This window comes from Thamnophis sirtalis, unplaced genomic scaffold (genome assembly GCF_051295495.1).
Source record: "Thamnophis sirtalis isolate CommonGarterSnake01/CBP01778 unplaced genomic scaffold, rThaSir2_p1.2 scaffold_3, whole genome shotgun sequence".
Classification (NCBI taxonomy): domain Eukaryota; kingdom Metazoa; phylum Chordata; class Lepidosauria; order Squamata; family Natricidae; genus Thamnophis; species Thamnophis sirtalis.
The window spans coordinates 144,851,807-144,877,872 of NW_028261383.1; the positions used below are offsets into that span (position 1 = coordinate 144,851,807).

At 42.2% G+C, this 26,066-nt stretch overlaps 1 protein-coding gene across 1 annotated transcript in view; it reads right to left on the minus strand.

Moving 5' to 3' along the window:
- ANKFN1 (ankyrin repeat and fibronectin type III domain containing 1) overlaps positions 1–14,431 on the minus strand; it is a 131,066-nt gene extending 116,635 nt beyond the window's left edge. Inside the window, exons 1-2 of the mRNA XM_087710330.1 lie at positions 13,772–14,431; positions 978–1,180 (exon numbers count right to left, since the gene is read on the minus strand). Of these exons, the coding sequence (XP_087566456.1) occupies positions 978–1,163 (186 nt within the window). The 5' untranslated portion in view covers positions 1,164–1,180; positions 13,772–14,431. The remainder of the gene's footprint in view (positions 1–977; positions 1,181–13,771) is intronic.
- Positions 14,432–26,066: the final 11,635 nt, after the last annotated feature.

Genomic DNA, 26,066 nt, shown 5'->3' on the forward strand with positions numbered 1-26,066 from the left:
TATGTCTACATATATCTTTTAATTGCATCTAATATGTTCATGGTTGAGCTGGAATTTTTTACTACAAAATGAAGAATATATACAATACCATTGATTGACTGATTATTATTTTTTCCTCAGGATAATCTATCCCTAATGTGGTCTTCAGGTTAGGGGGACAATGACGTACACAATCATCCTTCTATGCACGGCAGAATAGGATGAAATATCTTTACCACTATTGAGTTAATTTTTTTCTCACCTTCCAAGTTAGTGTTTCATCTGAAATGTATTAGAATATAATAGTGCCTTGAAAAAGTGACTCTTTGTGCAGCTATTTCAATAGTTTGTAAGGAAACAAACTAGTAACTTCCAGTAAAAGACCACGGAATATCTCTTTAATAACCAATTACCCTGTATTTTCAGAAGACTGTTACACCTGTTGTGCCTGAATAGCATTTTGAAAAGATCAGACAAGATGCCTTTGTGAAAACCAAAGATCTTGTTCCCTTTGCAACCCAAGCCAAAAAGGTTCCCAAGGGCCATGCCACAGGGGAGGAGCATATCTGCAGAAGAATTATCTCAATTGGCCAGCAAATGCTCAGTAGGTATCCATCTCTGACAACACATAATTGATCTCCAAAGTCCCTTCCAGCTCTGTTATTCTATGTTCGATGATCATCAAAATTATGAATACATCATTATAGATCATTCACACACCAGGATTTATTGTGATGGGTGGGATAGAAGCACTACTTGAAACAGAAACAGCTAATTTTGGCTGCTTCCACAAAGAGATGTGTTTGAGAGAAACATTTCCTCCAATGCCCTCCAACATTTCCCTGATATAATACGCAAAGAATTACATCGGCGAAAATTTGGTGGAAGAAGTTGGCATCACCTGGGGAGAGAATTGTAAGAACTATTGGAATGAACCGTGAACAGATACGACATTAAATTGCATGAATGGACGAATGCAGGAGATACCAAAGACTTACCACTGAAGACTTCCGGAGACTGAGACGATCTGTTCGGGCCCTGAAATACACCTCATCAAAGGATGAGTGGCTTCCCTTCAGCTTCTCGGAGAGGTTGCGGTAGAGGCGCTTGGCGGCATTGGGAGAAGATGGAGGGTTATTCTTTTTGGTCTGGGAAAGTTGTAAGCTCTGCATTTGCTGGGTCATTTTTCACAGGGTAGTTCCTACAAAAGAGGCAGGACAACTTTGCTGTTAGAACAAAGACACTCTTGTACCTGGCAAGTGAGTTCGTTGGAAATAACCTATATTGGAATCTTAGAAATCTAAGTTTCTACATGGAAACAGTAGTTTTTGCAAACAAAAGAAGAAATTATGCTAGTGGTGAATATTCGACCTGTTTTCAGCCTGCCTTCCTAGTCCCAAATCAAATTACTTTTGTTCAATTTCTCGGGAATGGAAATAATTTTGAAATTCCTCATCTTGACTTTGTTCTTTTTAATGCTCATTGGGACCTTTTTAAAATCCTGGAGTATAGTGTTTATCTGAGCACCATCCTGTTCCATATTCATATTTTTGCTTTCTCTGTCACTGTAATTTCATTTTCCATTATTTTTTCCTTTATTAGAGTCAATAGCCCAATCTTGTGAATGGGCAGAGAAATCCGAAGGGCCGAAAGCATTTTTGGCACTCTGTTTTAACTGCTTTACATTGGGGGGTCTTGACTAAACCATACTCATCCCATCATTTCATATGTTGAATTATACTTCAGATGGAATCCTTTCCTCCATGGGTGGGACCCAAGCAACTGCTGCAATCTTAAATAAATGAATAAATAATATTGCTGGTTCTGTTGTTTCAGGAAATTTTGCAAAAAGGGAAAAGGAACAACATGCCAGTGACCAAGTAAACTGTGATTTCGCAGAGCATCTCAGGAACTCTGTAGCTCAGAGCGATGGAATGTATACTTGTCGGACCTAAGAAACTTGGTACCTCCATTTGAAAGAATCAAGCAACTGAGAGGGAAAACGTTGGCCAAATACGGTACCCAATGGAACTGCTGTCCATCACAAGGAAAGCAATATCAGGCTAGAGGGAGCAATTGGCCAGCCTTGTATTAGGACTTTTGCAATGTTTCTTTCATGACCCTGTCAAAGGGTGCCCTGCTTCTTTCTATTCTCCACACTGCCTGTCCCCTCTAATTTTCCTTTGGCTTTGATCAGATTGTGCTTCTTTGAAAAGGTAGGAGCAATCCACCATAAATGATTTTTTTTCCAGAAAAAGAAAATTGAGTTTTTCAGCACTTAAAATAAACACACATATTTTCTCATTGTTTGCACATAGGGAACAAATTTGTCTTTGGCTCTAGAGACAGGCACCATTTGGGGGGCAGTAGGGACACTTTTGTAAAGTTGTGAGCTTAGGGGCAGTTTAATAAAATGACACCAGGAGCAATAGGGGTGGGACTCACAAAATAAGGAGTTGATATTTAGGAAACAACCCTAGAAACTCTAACTCCCCTGTGTAATGTCACTCTGGTTGTTACTTGCACACACTTCTGGCCAGTTCTTCAAAGAATACCAGGTCAAGAAAGAGACTCCAGAAGTACTACTATGCATATGCTTTATCAATATAAACTATAGTAATAAACACAGGGACTCAGTGGCTAAGACACTGAGCTTGTCGATCAGAAGGTTGGCAGTTCAGCGGTTTGAATCCCTAGCGCCGTGTAACAGAGTGAGCTCCAGTTACTTGTCCCAGTTTCTGCCAACCTAGCAGTTCAAAAACAAGTAAAAATGCGAGTGAAAAAATAGGGACCACCTTTGGTGGGAAAGTAACATCCCTCTGTGCGCCTCTGGCATTTAGTCATGCCAGCCACATCACCACGGAGACATTTTTGGACAGCGCTGGCTCTTCAGCTTTGAAACAGAGATGAGCACCGCCCGCTAGAGTTGGGTACAACTAGCATGCAAATGTGGGGAACTGTTATTCTTTTATAGTAATAAAATCTTGAAAGTCTGATATCATTTTCCCTACCTTCCCTCTTATGTTCCAGAGCACTAAGGCAGAGCTAATTTGAATTTCATGCCATATTCTTCCTGATCTGGACTTAAATCAGATAAAACTGCTGTCACAGTTTTTCCAAACGCATCTCTATGGTTCTCTATTGCTCTGAAGAAAGCATTGTGCTGTACTATCCACCCATTTGATGTAATCGGTGTGCGAAGAGTCACCCAGATTACAATGCTCACTTTATAATTGGAAAGTGAGTGTTTTTGGTATAACTTAATTCAGAAATTCAACAAAGGGATGTGCAGGATGAACTGCTTGCTTAGAGTAATGTCATTCCTTTGTTTGATCCAGTACATAATGAAGTCCCAGGTTTGCTTTGATAACCAGGCTTCAGAAGTATTTCTATTTTTCTTTCCACTGAACCCTTCTCACTAATTGGTCATACAATTCAGTAGAGGAACAAGGACTGGTACCATTCTCAACTTTCTACCTGTTAAAGGTGGTGGTGGCGGATGTCTGAAACCTAAATTGGCTTAAATCACAAATAGCCTTGCACGCTTCCAAGGCTAGTGAACTATTGTAAACAGATGAATTCTCTAAATGGCTAACATATGCCAGGAGACAAGCTAATAATTGGTATGTTCTTTAAGAACGTGCTTCATTAAACTCAAGTGACAGTTCCTATAACTGGAAAAGAAACCTGAGAAGTGCTTCCTGGCACATGAAAAAGGTAGGAGGAACGAGAGCAAAAAGGTAGGTGGAAGTTTTGGTTATGTCTATGAGTACCCCAATTATCTCTTGGCTTTAAAAGAGCTGTTTGGTCTTTTCTTCATGAGATAGAGACAGATGTGTGCTGTCCAGAGTCACTTTGTGTGAGATGGAGAGAGAAAAAGAGAGAGAGAGAGAGACAGAGAGAAAGAAAGACTAAGAGAGACATAGAGCCATGATAGATAGGTAGGTAGGTAGATGATAGATGATACAGACAGAGGGACAGATAGAGGGATAGATAAATAGAGAGGTAGATAGGGGGATAGATAGATGATGGATAGTTAGTCAGACAGAGGGATAGATTGATAATGGATAGATGATGGATAGATGGATAGACAGACAGACTATAGAAATCCTTATCCTTCCATATTTGAAAATAGATATTAATTTTCATAATATTGATTTATACCTTGAACCTTAGAATGAAACCTTGTTGTATTCAACCCTAATTAACTTCAGCAATAGATAATTGATAAAGCCTTCCATCCTTCTGAGGTGGGTAAAATGAGGACCCGGATTGTTGGGGGCAATATGCTGACTCTGTAAACCGCTTAGAGAGGGCTGAAAGCCCTATGAAGCGGTATATAAGTCTAACTGCTATTGCTATTGCTATAAAGGGTATTATTAACCCTCCCTCCCCTTTAAAAAAAAATCTTTCCTCTGCTATTGTAGTTCTAAAGCAGGGTTCCTTTTGGAGATGGCATGTTACGGACATTCCCATAAAGTAGCCCTATCTAGTTAAAACAACTCATCCTTTTCTAAAAGGCAAGGTTGCTTCTTACGAACCCCTCTAGCTTCTTATTATGCTACCTGTGACCTCATTTTGTCTTTGCAAAAAAAAATTCCTAGGCAAGTGAACGTACGTCAGAAGAAGCTTGGCTCGCTGCCATTTCCTATTTTTATTTTTAAGGTGACTTTGGGGAACTCTGTGAGAGCATCCGTTTCAAGTGAGAGAAAGCTGGCTGAGCACCTTTGATGGAAGGAAAATGGAGGGAAAGTGAGAATGAGAACTAAAAGAGTGGAAATGTTTTGTCAGACTTATTGAAATGAAGACAGGGCACTGGGATGTGTACCGATTCCAGAACTAGAGTGATTTTGAAACTAGCTTGGATGTTGGATCCAGGATTATGATACTGGCAGCTTATGAGGCAGAGTGGGAACCAAACAGAATAGAAAGTTTTCTTGATGTTATATACCTGGAAGTAGCCTCCACATGGTAGAAGGTCCCATCTGTATTATTGCTCTAGGCTAGATTACGAAGCCTTCGGGTCTCTAGGCTAAGCATGCTTCTGGCAGGTCTAGCAGTCTGACTGGGTTGGCCTCCAGTTTTAGCAATAGCTTTGGGATAGGCAAATAATTAATTTCCTTTTTGTTTTTAAGTAGGAACTAAGGCAGGGATGGGTTCTGGCAGTCACTACTGCTGGTTTTCTTGTGGGCGCGCCATAAGTGCGTGTTTGATGCGTGCATGCACAGTGCAAAAAAATATTCTACGCATGTGCAGAAACAAAAAACAAGATGGGGCTGCCTATGGCACTGCCTGGAGAACCAGTTCAGGGGCATGGCAAGCCTGACCAGGCTGCCAAATCACTAAACCAGTCCGAACCAGTAGGAACCCATCACTGAACTAAGGTAAATTGCAAAACAGACATTTAACTCAAAACTGATCCTTTTCTAGAGAACCCATGCTGTCTTGGCCTGGGTAGGGGATGGCGTAGATCCATGGTTCTCAGCCTTTTCTTTACCACAGACTCCCTTTAAATACTTTTTGTGACCATGGGCCCCCAAGACTTAACTCAAGATTTAAATCATAACATTTCTTCAAGCCTTCATGGACTCTCTGGGATGACATTGTGGCTCCCCCAGGGGTCCATGGATCACAAGTTGAGAACCACTGGCCTTGATGTTCTCCCAAATACCTTCTTTTCCTTACATTTAACAATTCTAAGAACTTTGAGGTCATAGATTGAGTTCCTTTTCCTTTTCTACCTTCTAAATTTTTTGTGGGCAACTGTTTTCAATAGGTGCCGTCACACACATTCTTTCTTAGAGTCATCTGATACCAATACTCTAGACCAGGAGTGTCAAATTCAAGGCCTGGGGGCTGGATTAGGTGCACAGAGTGTTTAGATCTGGCCCATGGAGCCACCTCAGAGACAGTGAAGGACCTGCCCCCGGGGCCTCTACCAGAGCTCCGTTTTTGCTGGCAGAGGGTTGCAGGAGGCCGTTGCAGCCAGAAATGGAGCTCAGGTGCCCGTTTTTGCTGGTAGAGCATTCGGACCTCCATAGTGCCCCCCGACATGAGTGGCATCAAGCTAGCCAAGCCCATCCTGTCCTGATGCGGCCATCAATGAAATTGAGTTTGATAGCCCTGCTCTAGACAGTCATTGGTTTATATAAAGCAATTTGGCATTCTCTTAGCATTCCCATGATCTATTGTATGCTTAGGGTATCTCCTGAATATGAGGAATCATTAATTTATTTTAGGTAGCTCAGTGTGGGTTCACGTCATAGGGCCACAGGTGGCACATGGAGCCATATTTGCCATCATGGCAGCCTTCAGCAGCCCTCAGCTCCGGCGCGCATGTGTGCACTGGCCAGCTGATTTTTTGCCTTTGGGGGAAGGTGTGTTTTCACCTTCACCAGGTTTCAGGAAAGCCTCCAGAGTCTGGAGAGGGTGAAAAACAGGCCCAACGGCCCAATCGGAAGTTCAGGAACAAAACTCAGTTCATTTACTTCACTAATACAATATGATGAGGGGAAATAAATTATCATTTATCTCACCTCTAATTACAGCTACCAGATTATGATTAACTGAGGATCTGATGTTTTAAAAAATAGGATGTGTAAGACATGCATCCTTGGAGAGATCCATTATCAAGAAAAATGTAGCATCCAGAGCACCAAGTTTGATGGATGTGCTCCCTGTGGTTATATTATGTAAAAATATTTTATTAGGAAAGCTAATTTATGCAACCTGCCAGTAGATTGCCAAAGAAATGGTATTTTTTCTAGATAGATGCCTCAGATCATGGAATCAAACTCTTAACCCACAACGTATTTATTGAATCACATGAAAACATATGGAAATCACGTGAAGCTACAATAAGATCTGAAGAAAACTTTCAATGCTACTTAAAAGGCGAGCTGTGTGTGGAAAGGGCACTTATTTTTTTGGTTTGGTTAATCTTAGACTCAAGCTTGATAAGACCCAGAAGTGTTCAACATGCCCACACAGGTAAGTGGGAAACAGACGAACTGAAAAAAGAAAACAGATGCATTTTCTTCGGTGTTTACATTCTTGCAAAAACACAGAAAGCCTGTTTAATGATTTTGAGCATCTGGAGCCAGTCACCCTGCAAAGGAAACTTAAAATGCGTACATTATGTGGAATTAACAACTGTGTCAATGAATTACCAAGGGGAATGCCTTCAGAGGTTTGAAAGTTGTAAAGTTATTTACATTTAATGTTATTCTTTCACCTCTATCTAATTCTAATTATATGTAGAGTACGGCAATTTATAGGCATTCCTCACCCAGAACTGACTAGAAGATGAGCTGTTGCCCAATGGCAGAGTTCCAGTGGTGAAATTCAAAACTTTTTACTACCAGTTCTGTGGACGTGGCTTGGTGGGCGTAGCAGGGGAAGGCTACTGCAAAATCTCCATCCGCTCCCCACTCTGGGGCCAGCCAAAGGTGGTATTTGCTGGTTCTATGGACTTCTCAAAATTTCTGCTACTGGTTCTCCAGAACCTGTCAGAATCTGCTGAATTTCACCCCTGCAGAGTTCCCATTTTCTGGGATGGGTTTGAGCTGGACTCCTGAGGAAGTGGGTAGGACTCATTTTGCTGTCAGCTTGGCCCTGAATACTGGGCCTGGGTCTCTTCTGCATCATGAAGTGGCCAGGGTGGTCATAACCTATGATTGGGTCCATGCTGAAGGGATAGTGCCCCCAACCTTGAAAGAGGCAATGGTGTCCCCCCTCCTCAAGAGGCCATCCTTGGGCCCAATGGTCTTCAGTAAATATCGACAGTCTCCAACCTTCTATTTGGGGGGACATTCTGGTGTTGTTTCTAGCTTAATCTTTATTGCTTACAGAAACTGCCTCTCTGGTTAAGCTTTATTACATTGTAACAGCTATAGCAAAGTGCCCATCGACCTGAGTGATGTTGAGTTTGCTATGCCCACACGGTCACATGACCACTGAGCCCCACCTACCCTTGACTTGACTTACTTGACTTAAGTCTTTAGCGTCGGTACGGCATCGCCAATCCCTTCGCTGTAGAGTCGCATGCATCCCGAATCAACCCAGCTGGTCATTAGGGCAGAGAACCAGTTCGGTGGTAGGTTTCCATTTTTTTTTACTACCGGTATGCTCATGCGTGCGCTCACGCATGCGACACTTCTGTATACACAGAAGTGTCCGGGCGGAGCCTCCCACTGCCACTACTATTGGTTTGCCCAATCCAGCCCGAACCAGGAGCAACCCACCTCTGAACCGGTTGTTAAATTATTTGAATCCCACCATTGCAATCCCCTATGGCAGAACTGAGATGGCAGTGGTGCATCCATCTTGTGCTCCTTTATCTCAGTGGGTTTTGATAGTGTCAACCACAGCATTTTTTGAGGTGACTCTGTGGGTTAGGAATTGGGGGCACCATTTTACAAAGGTTCTCCTTTCTCAAGGGCTGGTTTTAATAAGTGTAAATGTGTGTGTGTGTGTGTGTGTGTGTGTGTGTGTGTGTGTGTGTGTGTGTGTAGTGGGAGATTGCTTCCTCACTACTCCTGCCTGGGTGCTGCAGGATTCTATTCTGCCCCCCATCCTTTTCAACATCAACATGAAACTGCTAAGTGAGGTCATCTACCAATTTGGGCTTTGGTATTGCCATTATGCTAATCATACCCAAGTCTATCTCCTGACTCCAGTACAGCCAAGTAGAGCTGCTGAGGTTCTGTCCCGGTGCCTAGAGACTATGTGGGTTTATGTGATGGAATCTGGTGTAGAGTTGCAAGAGGGAGAGAGTCTTTCCCAAGGACCTAAGAGGCAAATCAGCTTGGAATCCTTGGCATGCAGGAACTGTATCTAATAGTTATGCAGATTGTACTTTTGTCTGACAAGATTCATGTCTATAGATGAGTAGTACCCTGAGTAAATCTACTACCCTGAGTAAATCATCTTGTCATGCTTGGTTCCATGCTCCTGGCAGTTTAGATGGGGAGGAACTTTTTCTAAACAATCCTATCAAAGCCGAGTGGCTGTGGGTGTTAGGACCACCCAGGTTGGGGAATAGTCCAACTCCTGATCTTGAATGGGGTGGCACTCCCCCATTCAAGGATTGTGCACAGGTTGGAGGTCTTCCAAGGCCCACAGCTCCTGCTTTCCATAGCAACTGTTCAAAGCTACAACAATGCTAAAAATGTGACTTAGGATTGGTCCTTGCGAAAATCTCAGCATCCCTGTGATCACATGATCCAAATTTGAGTGCTTGGTAACCTCTGCACATTTATGATGGTTGCAGTATCCCATGGTCACATGATTGTCATTTACAAACTTCTTAGCAAATGAAGCAGAATCAATGGGGAAGCCAGCAAGTATATTGTTGTATTTATGTGATGTCTTGCTTAATGACCACAGTGATTTGCTTAACGAGTGCAGCCAAATATTCATAAAATTGGGAACAGGCAGGTGTTGAGTCATGACTCAACAATTGCACTGCTGAATGATACATTTTCTGGTCCCTATTGGGGTCATAAGTTGAGGACCACCTGTATTCTGCATTTCAGGCAGAAGCCTTTTTCAGCCATAGCTGAACCTACAACCTAGATCCTTTTGAATTTGCGTGCATACACATTTTTATACCCAATTTTGTCTAAACATGAACATTTCTACCACAGTGTACTTCCGTGCTTTATCTTGCATAATACATGCTCTTTTTTTCTTTTTACTTTGAGCATGCTTTTTAAAATTAGTACTAAGCTACAAAATACAAAGGTAATTGTATCTGCATTTTGTTTTGCATTTTGAAACTGAATTTCTGTAAACACTGAAAACATTCAATCTACAGTGAATCAACCCAATCTCTACTGTTTCTTGTGAGTTGATAGATGGCTGCACTTAAATGCTTCTCAATGTGTCCAATTCCTCTTTAGAACCACAATACGGCAGGATTCTGAATCATGTCAGAAGCAGGGAATTCAGGTGAAGTACACTTAAAAACATTATTCAGACCTTTGTGCTCCATCTAGAAGAGAAGCTGGCTCATCAAGGAACATGATGCATAAGGGTACTGGGTGCATAGATTTATTGTAACTTTAGACAATAGAATTACAGATTTGGAAGGGACCTTGGAGGTCTTCTAGTCCAACCCCCTACTTAGGCAAGAAACCCTATACTATTTCAGACAAATGGTTATTCAAACTCATCTTAAAGACTTCCAGTGTTGGAGCATTTACAACTTCTGGAGGCAAGCTGTTCTATTGATTAATTGTTCTAACTGTCAGGAAATTTCTCCTTAGTTTAAGTAGTTTCTCCCATTGCTTCTTCTCCTGCCTTCAGGTGCTTTGGAGAATAGTTTGACCCCCTCTTCTTTGTGGCAACCCCTGAGATATTGGAACACTGCTATCATGTCTTCCCTAGTCCTTCTTTTCATTAAACTAGTTCCTGCAACCGTTCTTCATATGTTTTAACCTCCAGTCCCCTAGTCATCTTTGTTGCTCTTCTTTCTACTCTTTCTAAAGTCTCAGCATCTTTTTTACATAGTGGACTGGAGACCAAAAGTGGATGCAGTATTCCAAGTGCGGCAATACCAAAGTATTATAAAGTGGTATTAACACTTTCATACAATCATTCAGACTGAACAGGATTATTATAGTGCCTTGAATTACATCTTAATCTGCAGGGTGCAGAAAGTATACAAAATCATGCTGAGAACATGCATGCTTGGGCAGCTAATTTGGTAGCCTCACTCTGACTGTAAAACAGGAATATTTGCCAAAGTCTCAAAGGATGTGCGACCCTTTTTATTTGTAAAGAATAAAAGTAGAAAGGTACAAATACAATAATCAGAAAAAAAATCAAAGAGAAATAGAACAAAAGAACGAAAAGAAAGAAGTATTAGGATATTATGGAGGGTTGTGAAACCATCTGGTTATCTCTTTCTTTCTCTCTCTCTCTCTCTCTCTCTCTCTCTCTCTCTCTCTCTCTCTCTCTCTCTCTCTCTCTCTCTCTCTCTCTCTCTCTCTCTCTCTGTCTGTCTCAACATCTTATCACATGCTTTTTATGGTGGCTGAGATTTATTATATGGGTTGCCTTTATTACTGGTATATACAGAGAGCTGAGTTCACTAGATATTTGCTACTGTTGTTCCCAAAAAGAGATTTTCTAAAGGATGAGAATCATTCAGAGTTACATGAACCTCCTGGATGGAAGCTGTTCCAAACATGGACATTCACCCTAGAGCAATAGGACAGAGATTTTCCTTGCCTTTGCGGTGTAGTTATGTAGGGTTTGCCCAGGAAAAATAACATCTGATTTGTAAGAATTGGCCCCTCTCCGATATTTTGCTTCTTGGAAAATCAGCAGCAGCAAGCCTGTACTGGGAAGCTGCAAGGTTATTATGAGGCTCATTGGATCTCAACACTTGAAATAAAAATTGCACATATATTTCTATAAATTAATATTTAGCACATCAGCATCTTCTGCAACTCCTTTGAAACTGGTAAGATTTTTTAAAATGATATTTTACCAGTTAAACAGATACAGGCTTGGACCTAGTGTAAGTCAGCTTAAAGTCGTGGTGGTGTAGTGGTTAAAATGTAGTATTGCAGGCTAACTCTGTCCACCTCCAGGAGTTTGATTCTGACTGGCTCAAGGTTTGACTCAGCCTTCCATCTTTCCACGGTCGGTAAAATAAGGACCCGGATTGCTGGGGGCAATATGCTGACTCTGTAACCACTTTAAAAAGTGCTGCAAAACACTATAAAGCAGTATATAAGTCTAAATGCTGTTGCTATTGTTATTGCTAAAAAACTTCAAAGAAAGAAAGTTTCTCATACACTCTAACTCCATGCCCACAGCTATGCCTATCCAGCTCCTCCAAGTTTTGTGGTAACCTATTTTAGTAACAGATGATCCATTACATAGTGAACAATATGGTATGCATGAGGATATGGGTGTATTTAACACATTTATCTGACACCCACTTAACACATAACTGTATAACAGTAGTCCTTGTAAAACATAATTCCAAAAGTGCTTTTCCTAAAGGCTAATGGACTTCCTTGGGTTCCCCCGTCCCCCCAAAAAATCCCCTTTCACTTCTCATCCAAGAAGCTTCTTCAGTTCTAACTGAATGGTGGGGAAGGAAAGGATTTATATTCTTTACAGTCATCTGGATGAGAAGTGAAACATTTTCAAGGTGGGGGGAACCCCAAGAAAGTCCAGTTGCCTTTTAGAAAAGCACCTTTGGTGCTTTTCATGACCTGGATGATTGAGAATTTCCAAAACATGTAAAAACCTAATGTAGTTCTAAAATCTAATGATTCCATAGTGGTTTTGACTATGTGCAACATTCATTAATTGGGGAAGCTGATCATGCTTTCTAATCACTGTTATTAAAATCCAACCAACTGCATGGGGGTGATAGAACTCATATGTGTAGTATGGAATCCATGCTTCCTTTTCCAGCTGGGTGGAGCTATGGTAGTCAAAGCTCTTAAACCCTAGAATGAAATGTATCTCAACCCAATGGTAAGACACATTCTGTAGAGGATTACTTGTCCCACTCTCTCCTTTCCATCAATTGCTTCCCAACCTTCGCTCACATTTCCCTCACTCGCTTTCCTAAGAACATCTTAGTCCTTTTTCCCCCTCACGATTTCAACCAGCAAGAATGAGGGTGCTTTATTTTTCTCCCGTTTCTCAGGCTTGCTAGCTGCAGGAGCACATGCACAATTTCCTCTCTTAGTCCTACTTTTTTGGTACAGGGAACACTGAGGAGATTCATGGGGTACAGCAGATACAGTTGGGTCGCGAGCACCTCGTTCTGCAACATACCTTCTTCACTGATCTCACTGCTTTGGTGTAAAGAAAAACTGGCACGACTTCATTGCACAAGCTAGCCACAGTCAACGCTAGATGGAGCAATGAGTCAATGCACGGGAGAGCTTTCATCCCTGGAGACATCAGCTCTATCGGGAGTGGGTCCCAGGTGAGACCTGGCAATCAGGATGGTAGGCACCCTCCCAAATGATTCCTCGTGCTTGTGTTCCAGGCTATACGATGCTGTAAACAGAGCTGGGGGAACTGTCAGATAGCCGGTACATCTGTGGAACGCAGCAGGAGGAAACATGCATCTCAGCTGCTGACATGCTAAGTGCATTTAACCACCACTCTTTTGGGTGCCTGGCCCTTCCGTGGAAAAATTATACATTATGGCAATAAAGGAATGATAACCGTAGTAAACATTTCAGTAGCTTAACTATTGCAGAAACCTTACACTGCTGAAGTAAGAGGAGGAGGAGGCAACTCTCTCTGCAGGCTGTATTTCTCATCCTCACTACAATTAAGCACAAATCAACTCTCACGATCCACAGCACAAAATATAGACTGGAAACATCCTGACGATCTTTTGGAAAAAGTAAGGGTAGGTTTCTTATAATACACAGATGTATCATATGCCAGTATATTGAGATAGGTATAACCTGAACGCTAACCGTCGGCAAAGTAGTCTGTCTCCCTCGTGCCAAGTATTTTCTACACAGTTTTCCAACTCAGCCTGGAGAGGGAATTTCCTAAATTTGGTGCGTGCATCAATCCACAGGGGCATGTGCCAAGCCTATGCAACTCCGGAAAGCACCGAGTAGCCGTGGTGTTGTGAAAGATACATGCACAACAGGTAGAAAGGCATTATATAATACTACTATATGGTCCATCAATTTGCCAGGTTTCTCTCTGTCCCCCCCCTCCTTCCACATGTTCCCCCAGCTTTGCTTGCTGTAAACGAGAAGACATGCATGAGAAGGAATAAAAGATCACTCACCAGTGTTTTATATTATGAAGCTGAAGAGAAGTAAATTTAACGGTCCACGGTGTTCATTCAGTAAGATCACATTGATTTCTCTAGTGTGATTAAGCTTCTGGACAGAGAGTCTCCGGATCTCTTCCCCACAATGAGTGACTAATTAAAAACAAACATACATACATATTGGCTATGAGCAATTGCTGGAGTTGAAGCCTGACAGCGTGAAAGCTTTTCCAAAGCACAAAGCAAGGAAAAAGAAAGAGGGGGGAAAAAATCCTTTGCAGCAACACAAGATAATATCCAAATAAACACTAGTGGATTCTTGAACAGTTGGTGCCCCCCTAGCACTGTAGCCGAGACCTGCTATCAAAGAGTCTTATTTGTGTTGTCAAGGAAGCCCCGGCTATATGATGCTATATGCTATTATCCTCTTGCTTCTCTCTCACTCTCTGCCTTTCACAACTGATCAGCCCAGCAAGCGAGTAGGAAAGAAAGAAAGAAAAAAAGTAATCATTGTCCAGAGTAAAGGAAAGGGAATTTTTAAAAAAGGGAGAGAAAACAGGATTGTAAGCAACTGCCACCCAGACAGATCAAATAGGCATTAAACTTGCCATTTAGAAACACTTAGTTTTATGTGAAATCCATAAGAGCGAAGCCAGTCCAGGTCCTAGATGTTGGTCTAGCAGTCCACAATCCCACCTCTCATTTGCCTAGGTTTGGATAAAACTGGCTGCAACCCAGCCAGAAAAACAAGGCACTGGATCCATCATACCGGGACATCTGCAAAATCATCTGACAGTCGGATCCTCCAGTCAGCATTAATTAGATTAGCTTTGGAAGGGTTATGAAATCAGTGTCGGTACCCTCACGCTGAAGCTGTAGCGCAAGCCCCAAACCGTGCCTGCCACACTGCCTTAAAACTGTATGGTTAAGAAAGGAGAGCTTGAGTAAAAGAAGAGATTTGGGAGAAAATGATAATTCTAGGTGAAATAGGGTTGTAAGAGTGCAGAACGTTAAAAATGCAGCAACCCCTTTTTGTTTTGTGTTTCACAATGTAAAATAAATGTGATGAAATAAGGCATGCTATATGTTCTTGGTTCATTGCAACCAACCATAAGAGTCATTTTAAGCACCTAGCAACAGAATAAAATTTAGAGCCGTTAGGACATTTGTTTCCAATCCTGCCATTTTCAATTGTCTGCCACATTAATTTATATTGTTCAGGTGGTTTTTGTGTGTGTATGCAAGACATGATACGCAGTGTCAATTGTGGGGAATCATTGGGGATGGGACGAGACCCTATGAAACAGGGAACAATCCTATCACAATTGTCAGGATTTTCTGAAACGTTTGCTGACGCATGTTCAGCGTTTCCTAAAATGGATTTATTCCATAAAGTAAAAGTGTTATATCAGATTCTCAAATCAGGATACTTGAAGAGATAAAATTTCAATTATTTTAATCTACAGAGGCAATGGTGAATCTGAAAATTAGGGCTGCAAGTGGCACTTATTCTTATCAACCAAGCACTTTGGGACCAAATAGGCACCTAAAGAATCCCACCGTCCTGCTATTTAATGATCATTGCAGGAGCATGGTTTCTCCATGGAAGACTTTACATTGTACTTTAACAAAATGGGGGAATGAAACAGCGATGGGTTCTGGATCCCATTGCAACCAGTACGGTGCAACGGAGCCCAGTGTCTCCCACATGCATGCGCGCACGCGTCCTTACCTCCACGACGCCTCTGTGACGCTCCAGCTGCTCGGCGGAGCATTGTGCAGGCGTCGTGTGCTGCGTGCACGGAAGTGCTGAACAGCTCAAATACAGGTAAGGAGCTTGGGCAGGTGGGACCTCCGGAGCACTGTACCGGAACGGTACCTGGTGCTCCCGGCAGGCACCAGTACACCCATACCAGGGCGTACTGATTGCAACTCACCACTGGAATGAACTGCAGAATATAGGCCACTGACACACAGAACCTCTGTTTTATCCTATGGAACAAAATGCATTGATTAGAATCCTAGCACTTTAGTAAAAAGCAGAATATCCCTAACTATTTTGAGAGAAAATTAAAAGACAGGCATGGGATCTCGCAAATATCTATGGAGGTCCTCAGTCATCCAGGTCATGGTTGTCCAAAAGGTGCTTTTTCAAAAGGCAACTGTATTGAAGACTGGATCGATAGAAGAGGCGTGGAACGGCTGAGGTAAGTAGAACAGCTTTTATTTCAACAGAACAGCTAACAGAATAACTATATACAGAGTTCAGCACCTTGCCCTGCTTGACAGCTATTTATATGCGAGCTGTCAAGCAGGGCAACCAATGGGAGAGGTGCAACAGCCTGCACTCCACCAGCCACGCCTTAGGCGCAGCTGAGCAGTTGCCGGCTGTCAGGGACTTGCGGCCGGTCGTAAGTCGAGGACTTAACAAACTGGACCTTTATTTTTCCTTGAAGACTTTTTACTTTCATCCAAGAAGCTTCTTCAGTTCTGACTAAATAGTGGAGGGGGAAAGATTCACATCCCATCTGGTCACTAGCACTCTCTGAACACAGTCCTTTCAGTAATTCCAAGAAGGCTCCACACCCATTTTCACTACTCAGGTGAGGGCACAGATAAAGCTCCAAGTGGTCTCAGCAAGTCTCAGAAAAAGTGCTAATGACCCAGTGATGGCAAGGAATATAAATCCTTCTATCCTTCTCCCATTCAGTCAGAACTGAAGAAACTTCTCAGATGAGGAGCGAAACATCTTCAAGGAGAAACAAAGTCCAGTTAGTTGCCTGTTGAAAAAGCACCTTTGCGATCTCCCATATAAAGAGTCCTTTACGAAAACAAGGCTTGCAAAGCTAAACGCTACGAGATTCCTCTGAGTTTCAGAGTTAAAAGAGGGCCCAGTTAGGCAGCAGAAAGAAAATTTGAAGGCAAGAGGGCAGGCAGAAGAAAAAGACAAGAAGGAAAATTTCCTAGTGTGGGCCTGGTTGTGCTTGGTTTAAGACTCTGCAGTAGTGATATATCCCCATCTGTAGCCCTTGAATGTGTTTGACTGCAATTCCCATCATTCCATACAAGAATGGGCACTGGTTTGGGTGATCCTCTAGCTAGGATTCTGCCCAGTTCAGCGAACGCCCAAATGCCACCCCTTGCCGGCCATGCCCATCCCACCCCATCCCACCCCTCCCAGGAATCTCTACACAACCTGTTCATCATGCCAGGTAAATGCAGGACCTGTGCAGAGGCTCAGGGAGGGGGGGAAATGGGTCTGGAAGTCCAGAAACGGGCCTGTTTCCGCCCTCTGGAGGGCCTCCGGAGCCCGGGGGAAGCGGTTTTTGCCCTTCTGGAGGAAGGGGAAGGGTGAAAAACTCCCACCTCCTGCTGTGGTACAGGAGACTGACTAAGCCACACCAACCATGGCCACGCCCACCCAGCAACGGGACAGTGAACCTGTTGCTGCAATTTTTGAAGCCCACCCCTGATTCCATACATCCATTTTCTGAGCCAAGGAAGTCTTCCTTATCATAATGCCCTAGGATAGGGTTGCAAAACATCCATCATCTTACGCCCGAAGCCTGGGTTTCTTCAGAATTGGAGGTTTTAAAAGATAGAATGCTGTTGTGGCCCAGCAGGAGCCGTTGGAGCTGTCACCAGACTCCGACAGCGAGGGGCCCTATGAGTTGGCCCTGGAGGATGTGGAGGACCCTGGATAGGGTTCCGACTTCAAGCAGGGCGCAGAGAGACTGGTTGGCCACCAGGTGGCGCCTGAGCCTTGGATCAGTGGGGAGGAGACAAGAGAGAGTGATCCAGAAACCACCTGTGAGTTGTTCCGGGATGCACGCCGTCAAAGGGCTACTCAGTGTCAAGAACAACTACGTAATTAAAGGAAGTAATTACGCTCAGCTGATGGTCATTAAGTTCCTCTCCCAGACTATAAAAGAGACTGCTTGTGTCACGCCCTTCTTGCAGAAGTCAACGTTTGGGACTAAAGACAAACGAACTTGGCAGGCTGGATTGCTGCCAGAGTTTGTTTGCATTGCCGCCAAGATTTGTCGGACTTGCTGCCAAAGTCCTTATCTATTTGTTTATTTGGCTTTCAGCCACCGAGAGTCTAGTCTTGTTATTAAAAGACATTCCATTTTATGCTTGTCTCGGCTTTTGTTACTGGACAGAGGAAGGGGTCAGAACAGAATGGGATCCTTAAATAACTGAAAAGCTTTGATAATATGTGCTTAAAACCATCATTTCATAACTTTGGTCTCATTTTCGCCCCCAGCACTAGCATATCTTATTATAATATGTAATAAGTTGCTGGTCCAAAGTTCAGATACTTTCTCAAATATGGAATCCCTTAAGCATCGCAGGCAGACCTTTTTGTCACTCCCCAAAAACTATTTAAGAAAGCTGAGTGCATGATGCTCAGGCAATGTAGCAGCTTAGTGGTTGCGGAATAAATGAAGGGGAGGAAAGGAGTAGGTGTTTTTTTTAATCAATGGGAAACCAGACTCAGAAGCTCCAGCAGCTGCAATTATAGTTACATTGCAGGTGAGTGGAAGAAAAGCACCTGAGCTGCTCAATATTGATAGCATGGGATCAAAGGAACAAGGTACCAATCTGGGAGCATCACCGAAGCACCATGTGAAAGGGCCTCGAGTTGAAAGAAAGACGGAAATGAAGCTGTCTAACATGCTACAATGGGTGGGACCCAGGGGATCTACAGCGTGTAAGGCAGCAAGTTCATTCGAAGAGACAAAGCAGCGAGGAGAAAACTTTGATCACAGAATCATAGAACTGGAAAAAAGCCTTTTAGGGTCACTGGTTGTAACCCCTTGCTCAGTGCAACAATCTACCTTAAACCATTCTCCCAAAATATGCTGTGTAGCCGCCTCCATTTGAATACATCCAATGAGGAGAAACACCACCATCTCACTGGATAATTGGTTCTTCTGTTGAACTACACTTATTGTCAGGATGTCCCCCCCCCCCTATATATAATGACAGTTGCAATGTGTGGCTGTGAAAGTTGGACCATAAGAAAGGCTGAATGCCAAAGAATTGAGGCCATTGAACTATGGTGCTGGAGAAGATTCCTGCGAGTTCCTTGGACTGCAAGGCGATCAAACCAGTCAGTCCTAGACTTTAGAAAGGCAGATCCTGAAGATGAGACTCAAATACTTTGGTCACCAAATGAGAAGGAAGGACTCAGTGGAGAAGAGCCTAATGCTGGGAAAGATTGAGGGCAAAAGAAGAAGGGATGACAGGGAATGAGATGGCTGGATGGGCTCACCGAAGCAGTCGATGTGAGCTTAAATGGATTCGAGAGGATGGTAGAGGACAGGAAGGCCTGGAGGAACGTTGTCCGTGGCTCGGTCATGACTTCGTAACTAACAGCAACAATGGGAATCTGCATTTGTAATTTAAAATCATCCTTTATCCTGGGCTTTGGAAACGCAAGGATCAGGTCATGCTATTCTTCTGTGTAATATTATTTCAACCATTTGAAAAAGGCTACACTATCTGTCCTTGGTCATTTTTTTTTCTCAAGGTTCTCCCCCAACTCAAGACTAAGCTTGCCCGGTTCCTTTAATGTCTCATAATAGTTTTTAGTTTTTTGAGCCTTTTCACTCCTCTTATCTGAATGTATTCCACATCTTCTAAAGCACCAACCTTTTGGCCTGCTTAGGCTGCATTGAGTGAATTGTCTTCGACTGGATATAAAATATATAGTATAGTTCATGTGTATAAACCACATAGTTATGTTCAAAGCTTACAATCTTGTGAGGCTGCATTATGAGTTGTGCGAGGCCACATGTGGCCCAAGGGCCATAGATTGGACATGCCTCTTCTAAATAAAGGGCCCAGACCTATAGTAGATACAATATTTAAGGTGAGTTCTGAGCAGCACAGCATAAAGCTGCTATGTCTTGCGTTTTAGACTAATGCTGCATTTGTATTTTTTACACTGCTGACCCATTCAGTTTGTTCCAGATGTGCTCCCAAGTCAGATATCTGCCATTCCATACCTGTGTATTAGATTTGCTTCCCCAATAATTTTGCATTTCTCTCATTTAAATTGCATCCTGATATTTTCAGCTCATTTTGTTTAATGGATTTATTTCTGTTCTCTATTAACCCTGTTTTTGTGCCACTTGTATATTTGATAAGCATATCCCTCTACCTCTCCATCCATCTCAATAAAAATATTAAATTCTACAAGGTCAGGATGGAATCCTATAGCATCTCAACCCTGTATTTCAGTTTGATCAGAAACCTTTGATGGATACGATATTCAGGCTAAGCAGTGAATCCATTTAAATGTCAAATCAATACCATCAGAAGCGGAGAAGAGACTGCTATGCTAAAAAGGATCATGTACAAAAAAAAGGAAATATGGAAATATGGCTCTGGCCATAATTCAGAAGAAAATAGGAAATGCATCAGAAGTAGGTTGCTCCTAGTTTGGCCTGGATTGGGTGAACCAATAGTGGCAGTGGGGGGAGGCTCCGCCCACCTGCCCAGTTGGTGCATATGCAGAAGCAGCGCCCGCGTGTGAGCATGAGCAAACCGGTAGCACTGGGATTTGCAACCCACCTCTGAAATTCATGCAAATTATAGTTTCAGGAATCCTTTCCAACCCTTTATAGCTCAGGTATGGGTCAGATGACAAGGAAAGATAGGGATGGCCTAGATAGGAAGACCTACAACATTTTGATCCACTGCCCAACTGCCTTCCCCATTGGATACGTTAGAGCAGGGGCATCAAACTCAAGGCCTGCAGGCAGGATTCAGACCATTGGATGCTTAGATCTGGCCCACAGGGCTGCCCTGGAAACAGTGAAGGACCAGCCCGTAGTTCCTCTGTTGCTAGCAAAAACAGAGCTTGAGAGGGCTGAGCACCCCCCCTCCCGAGCTCCATTTTTGCTGGCAGAGGGTTGTAGGAAGCTGTCCCAACCAAAAATGGAGCTCGAGAGTCCATTTTGGCTGGCAGAGCACTCAGACCAACACAGGTTCTCCCCCCCCCAACACGAGTGATGTCAAATTGGCCATGCCGATCCTGGCCCCCCGAGATCAAACACAACCCTGATCTGGTCCTCTATGAAATCAAGTTTGACACTCCTGCATTAGATAATTTATTTAGAGTGGGAGGGGGGAGAATCTGGCAATTTTTCTTTTTTCTCTATATTTCTGGCCTGTTATTTGAACTTCATCTTTTTTTTTGTCTTTCCATATGAAATTCGGTCCAGTTCTGCTTTGCTTTTAGCGTTCTCTTATTGATAGACAGAGAGATGGACAGATCTTAGAGTCCCTTTATATAACTTCTTTCCAACATTCTGCTAGGTTGGAGAGAATGAAAAAGCTCTGAAGATGGCCTCAAAGGTGGAAACCCACTTCAGGTAGGAGTGCAAGCAAGATGGGTTCCGATGAATTCAGGAGAGACTTACAGAAAATTTGCCTGCTTTGAATTCCTTGCTGTTTTATTAAATTGTCTAAGTATTACAAATAGCATGCTTTGAATGTCACTTAGGTTGCAGGATTTCTAATAATAACGGTGTCACGAGGGGTGCCAAGTGGTGCTTTATCTCTGGAAGTGAGAGCACTCTAGGATTAGACCACAATTTTAGCCAAGTCTATTAAATATCCAATTAAAAGTAGCTTCACAGTTTGCATGATTAGGCTGGTGATCTGATAGTCAGGAAAGCATTCCATCCTTTTCAACCTAATTTAAGTGGAGTTAGCTTGTCAAGCAAAAATAGAAATTATTAGATTAGTGTCCACAGAACTAAGGACCATCGAAGCATTCAAGAATAATTTATATGAGATTTAAGTCAATGAAGTCATGTTCAGTTATGGTTGGTTTTATTAATATAAATTTTGCTAAAGGGTTTAAAGGAAGGATACAAAATTAACAAAAAATAACAAAGAATAAAGAAAACAAAGAAAAATGAAAATATAAAAAAGAAAAAATTACAGAAAGAAAAGATAAAAAGAGATAGAAGAACTTCCAATTCCCTTTCAACAAATGCAGTATGATTAAAATGTTATCACTTACTCTATGGTTATTAAAAAAATGACTTTTTCTATTATTTAGTTTTTTCCCTAATCATAAAAACCACAAGTTACTGGTGTATTTTTTCTGTTTCATGTAAAATGTCTATAAGGGGTTTCCAGTCAGTCATAAATGTAGATACTGTCTTTTCTCTAATCAAGGAAGTCAATTTAGCTATCTCGGTTAAATTACAACATCTTCACTAATCATTCCTCTATTGTGGGTAAGATTGAATTTTTCCACTTTTGAGCATACTATAATCTCGTTGCAGTTATCTCTCTCTCTCTCTCTCTCTCTCTCTCTCTCTCTCACACACACACACACATCTATGTGTGTGTGTTCCAGCATAACTCTGGAACACCACAAGCAATTTCAACCAAACTTGGTACACAGATGACTTACTCTCTGGAAACAAATACTGTGGGGGTAAGACACCCCTAACATCCCTCGGGTTGTGTGTTACAGCCTGTTGTACTGGATTCTACTGTACAGCGCATGGTACAGTTGCCATGGTAACAGTTTCACAGTATTCCACAAGGGGGCTCCCTCTAGTAAGGGGGAAAAATTACGTTTGCTCGGGACATTTCCCCCCTATAAATAAATACCTGGGCAACACTGGTTTATCGGCTAGTCATATATAAAATCAACATTTTTTCCTCTAGTTGATTATCCATTAATCTCCACAGAAAAGCCTCTGGTTCCGATGGTATATTAATCTTTTAAAATTTTCTGAATTAGTGTATGTATGTACGTATGTATGTATGTATCTAAACATTTGAGGGGGGGGGGAATGGCTTTTCTACACATTCACCATACCTAATAAAATATCATCTCACATTGGTTCACATTTCCAGCATAAATTCAAAGTACCTTTATACTTTCTAGACCTGTGATGGCAAACCTATGCCACGTGTGCCAGAGGTGGCATGCAGAGCCCTCTCTGTGGGCACGCGCGCCATCACCAGCTTCTTTTCTGGTTTCCAGTGTGTATATGTGTGCTGGCCAGCTGGTCTTCACGGGCACCAGTGCACCTGAAAATGCCCTGAAAATGGCACTAAAAACAGCCAAATACCAGGAATGTGCGTGCCGGCCAGCTGGTTTTCAGGTTTCCGGTGCTCTGGCACACGCACGCACATGCATGTTCATTCCGGTTTGGCCACTCAGTACTGAAAAGGTTTGCCATCACTGTTCTAGACAGTGTCTCTGGTGACAAATACCAACAGTGCATCATTTTATTAAAAAACCACTTCAAGACTACAGGGTAAATTGAAATCCTTTCATTTGTCATTAGTGGCGATCTAGCCAATCGTTATGATATCTGAGTGGAATGGATGAACTCTCCTAATTTTGAACACGCTGAAACCTGTTCCAGTAAGAATAAAAGCTAGCTGAATTATTTACCACCGAGATGTTTGCAGTTTGTTTTCTATCAACCCTTGAGGGAGACAAAACCCTATACAAATATTTCTTGGTTAATAATCATTCATCTGGCGACTGTTTGAAGTTATGATGGCACTGAATGAAGCTTATAATTTTTCTCAAAGTTGCACTGTTGCACCTTATGGTGGCATGATTACAATTTGAGTGCTTGGCAACTGGCAATTTACAATAACAATGGTCACAGCATCCTGTAATCATGAATTCCATTTGTTTCCTTTATTGCTGGCTTCTGACAAGCAAAGTCAATGGGAAGAAAGCAGAGGTCACAAATGGTGATCACATAAGATTGTAATTAATAACTTGCACAGGTCTCATTTAACTATCACAACTGAAACTGTTGCAACTGCCACAACTGCCACAACTGTAGACAAGCACAAATGGCCATCATAAGTCAGTACAGGTTTTGATACTGCGGTTTATGGCCACTTTGTTTAGCAATGAAGTTTCTGGTCCCACTTACTGTTGTTAAGGGAGGACTACCTACAGCCCTTAATGAAATAAAGGAATCTGGTTTGGGGTTTTTTAAGTACTTAAGTTCTTGCTTCAAAATTCTGATTTTACAAGAACCCAAAGTGTTTCCCCAGCTTAGGACCATAAAAGAATTCAGGAGTGAACTAATTGGGTTGCTCTAATTATTTTCCTATCATATCTTAAGAAATTGACTATCTGAACAAGGTTTACATTCTCTATTTCATGCCTACCTCTCCCTGCTCTTACCCTAATTCTATTTGCTAACAATTTGACTTTTCTTCTGCAAAGAGTTCCTATACATCCTTCTCAACACCAACAAATCTGGATAAATGGGAGCAATAACCATATTTGCCTCTTCCTACACAGCAAGTGGATGCAAATAGTTAACTTAGTTGCTTCTACAAATATATGTGGATGTTCCAGAACTATAAGCTAGACTGTGAGATCAAAAAACATCACAGAAGTAGTGGTGGGATTCAATTTTATTTTTATTTTACTATCGGTTCTGTGGGCATGGCTTTGTGGGCATGGTAGGGGAAGGATACTGCAAAATCCCCATTCCCTCCCCATCCCACTAATCTGCTTTCCAGCTTCATACTCCTGTTCAGGGCAACAAAAGAAGATTAGCTGGGAGGCAGCAGGGGCAGGCCAGCCTATTTGATGGTTCTCCAAACTACTCAACATTTCCGCTACCAGTTCTCTAGAACCTGTCAGAACTGGCTGAATACCACCTCTGCACAGAAGGTATTACTAGTGAGTCACTTAAACACTACTAACAAGAAAACTATATGATGTTGACAAGAGGAATTGCTGTGTTTATTGTTTAATGTGGTATGGCCCCGGTTATGCACAGTATATATGTGACTGTATTAAAATGAAAAATGGAAAATAAAAAAACACATTTTTTTTTAAAAAAAAAGAAAACTACATGGGGAGCCCATGAAGTCATCAGGATTTGAAATCATCACCAGGGAGTTGTTATGTTTACATTACTTGTATAGATGGACTTAGAACAATAAACTTGGAAGGGACCTTGGAGATATTTTAGTCCAGCGCCCTGCTAGAGTAGGTGACTCTAAAATATCTCAGACCAATGGCTGTCCAGTCTCTTTTTGAAAGCCTCGATTGTGCTCACCATTAGGAAATTTCTCCTTAGTTCTAGGTTGCTTCTCTCCTTGGTTAGTTTCCAACCATTGTTTCTTGCCTTGCCTTCTGGTGCTTTAGAAAAGAGGTTGACCCTCTCATCTTTGAGCCTCTCAAATATTGGAACACTGCTATCATATCGCCCCTAGTCCAGAAGGCACAAATCCTACTGGAGGCCAAGAAAATGAGGAATGAATTTCTTCCTGGCATTTGCAGATTATATAAATAAAACTCTTGGGTGAGGGTCTTTGTTTGATACTTTCCATCTTCAACTTTAGTCTATTCCCCTGTGGGGAGGGGGGAAGTTAGCATGTAGGCTTGAGATGATTCTCTTATGTGGGACAGTTTCTTTATAGGAATCTAACTTATTTACCTATTAAGGTTATGGTTTTCCCAGTTGCAATGTATGGCTGTAAAAGTTGGACCATGAGAACGGCTGAGCACCAAAGAACTGAGGCCTTTGAACTGTGGTGGTGGAGAAGACTCCTGCGAGTCCCTTGGATCAAACCAGTCAGTCCTAGAGATGAACCCTGACTGCTCTTTAGAAGGCCAGATCCTGAAGATGAGACTCAAGTACTTTGGCCACCAAATGAGAAGGAAGGACTCACTGGAGAAGAGCCTATTACTGGGAAAGATTGAGGGCAAAAGAAGAAGGGGACGATAGAGAATGAGGTGGCTGGATGGAGTCACTGAAGCAGCAGGTGTGAGCTTCAATGGACTCTGGGGGATGGTAGAGGACAGGAAGGCCTGGAGGAATGTTGTCCATAGGATTGAGATGGGTCGGTCACAACTTCGCAACTAATAACAACAATCTATTTACAGCGATGCACTTGAAACCTCTGAGCTAGAAAATCTAATATGACTCCTTAGAGCTCCAAACAACCGTACATAAAACTTCTGAATCTATCCCCACACAAATAATTCACCCTTTTCATCATTCTGCTTCTTCCTTCTACTCTCTCACTAATGCAGGGCTCCTGATTCTTATTTCTGCAATTTATTTAGACAGATATTGCTGCTATTTTATATATTAGATTACCAAATGTTAATATAGTTATGCATGGACAAAAAGAATACCGTCAATGGAGGTCAATCCAGTTGGATTGATCTGCCAACATAGTCAAAACCAACTGAGGAGTAAGTAGAAACAGCCAATTGATTCTAAAGCTATTCTTCATCATTTCGCCCGGAGAATTGAAACAGACAATTTGTGCCTTG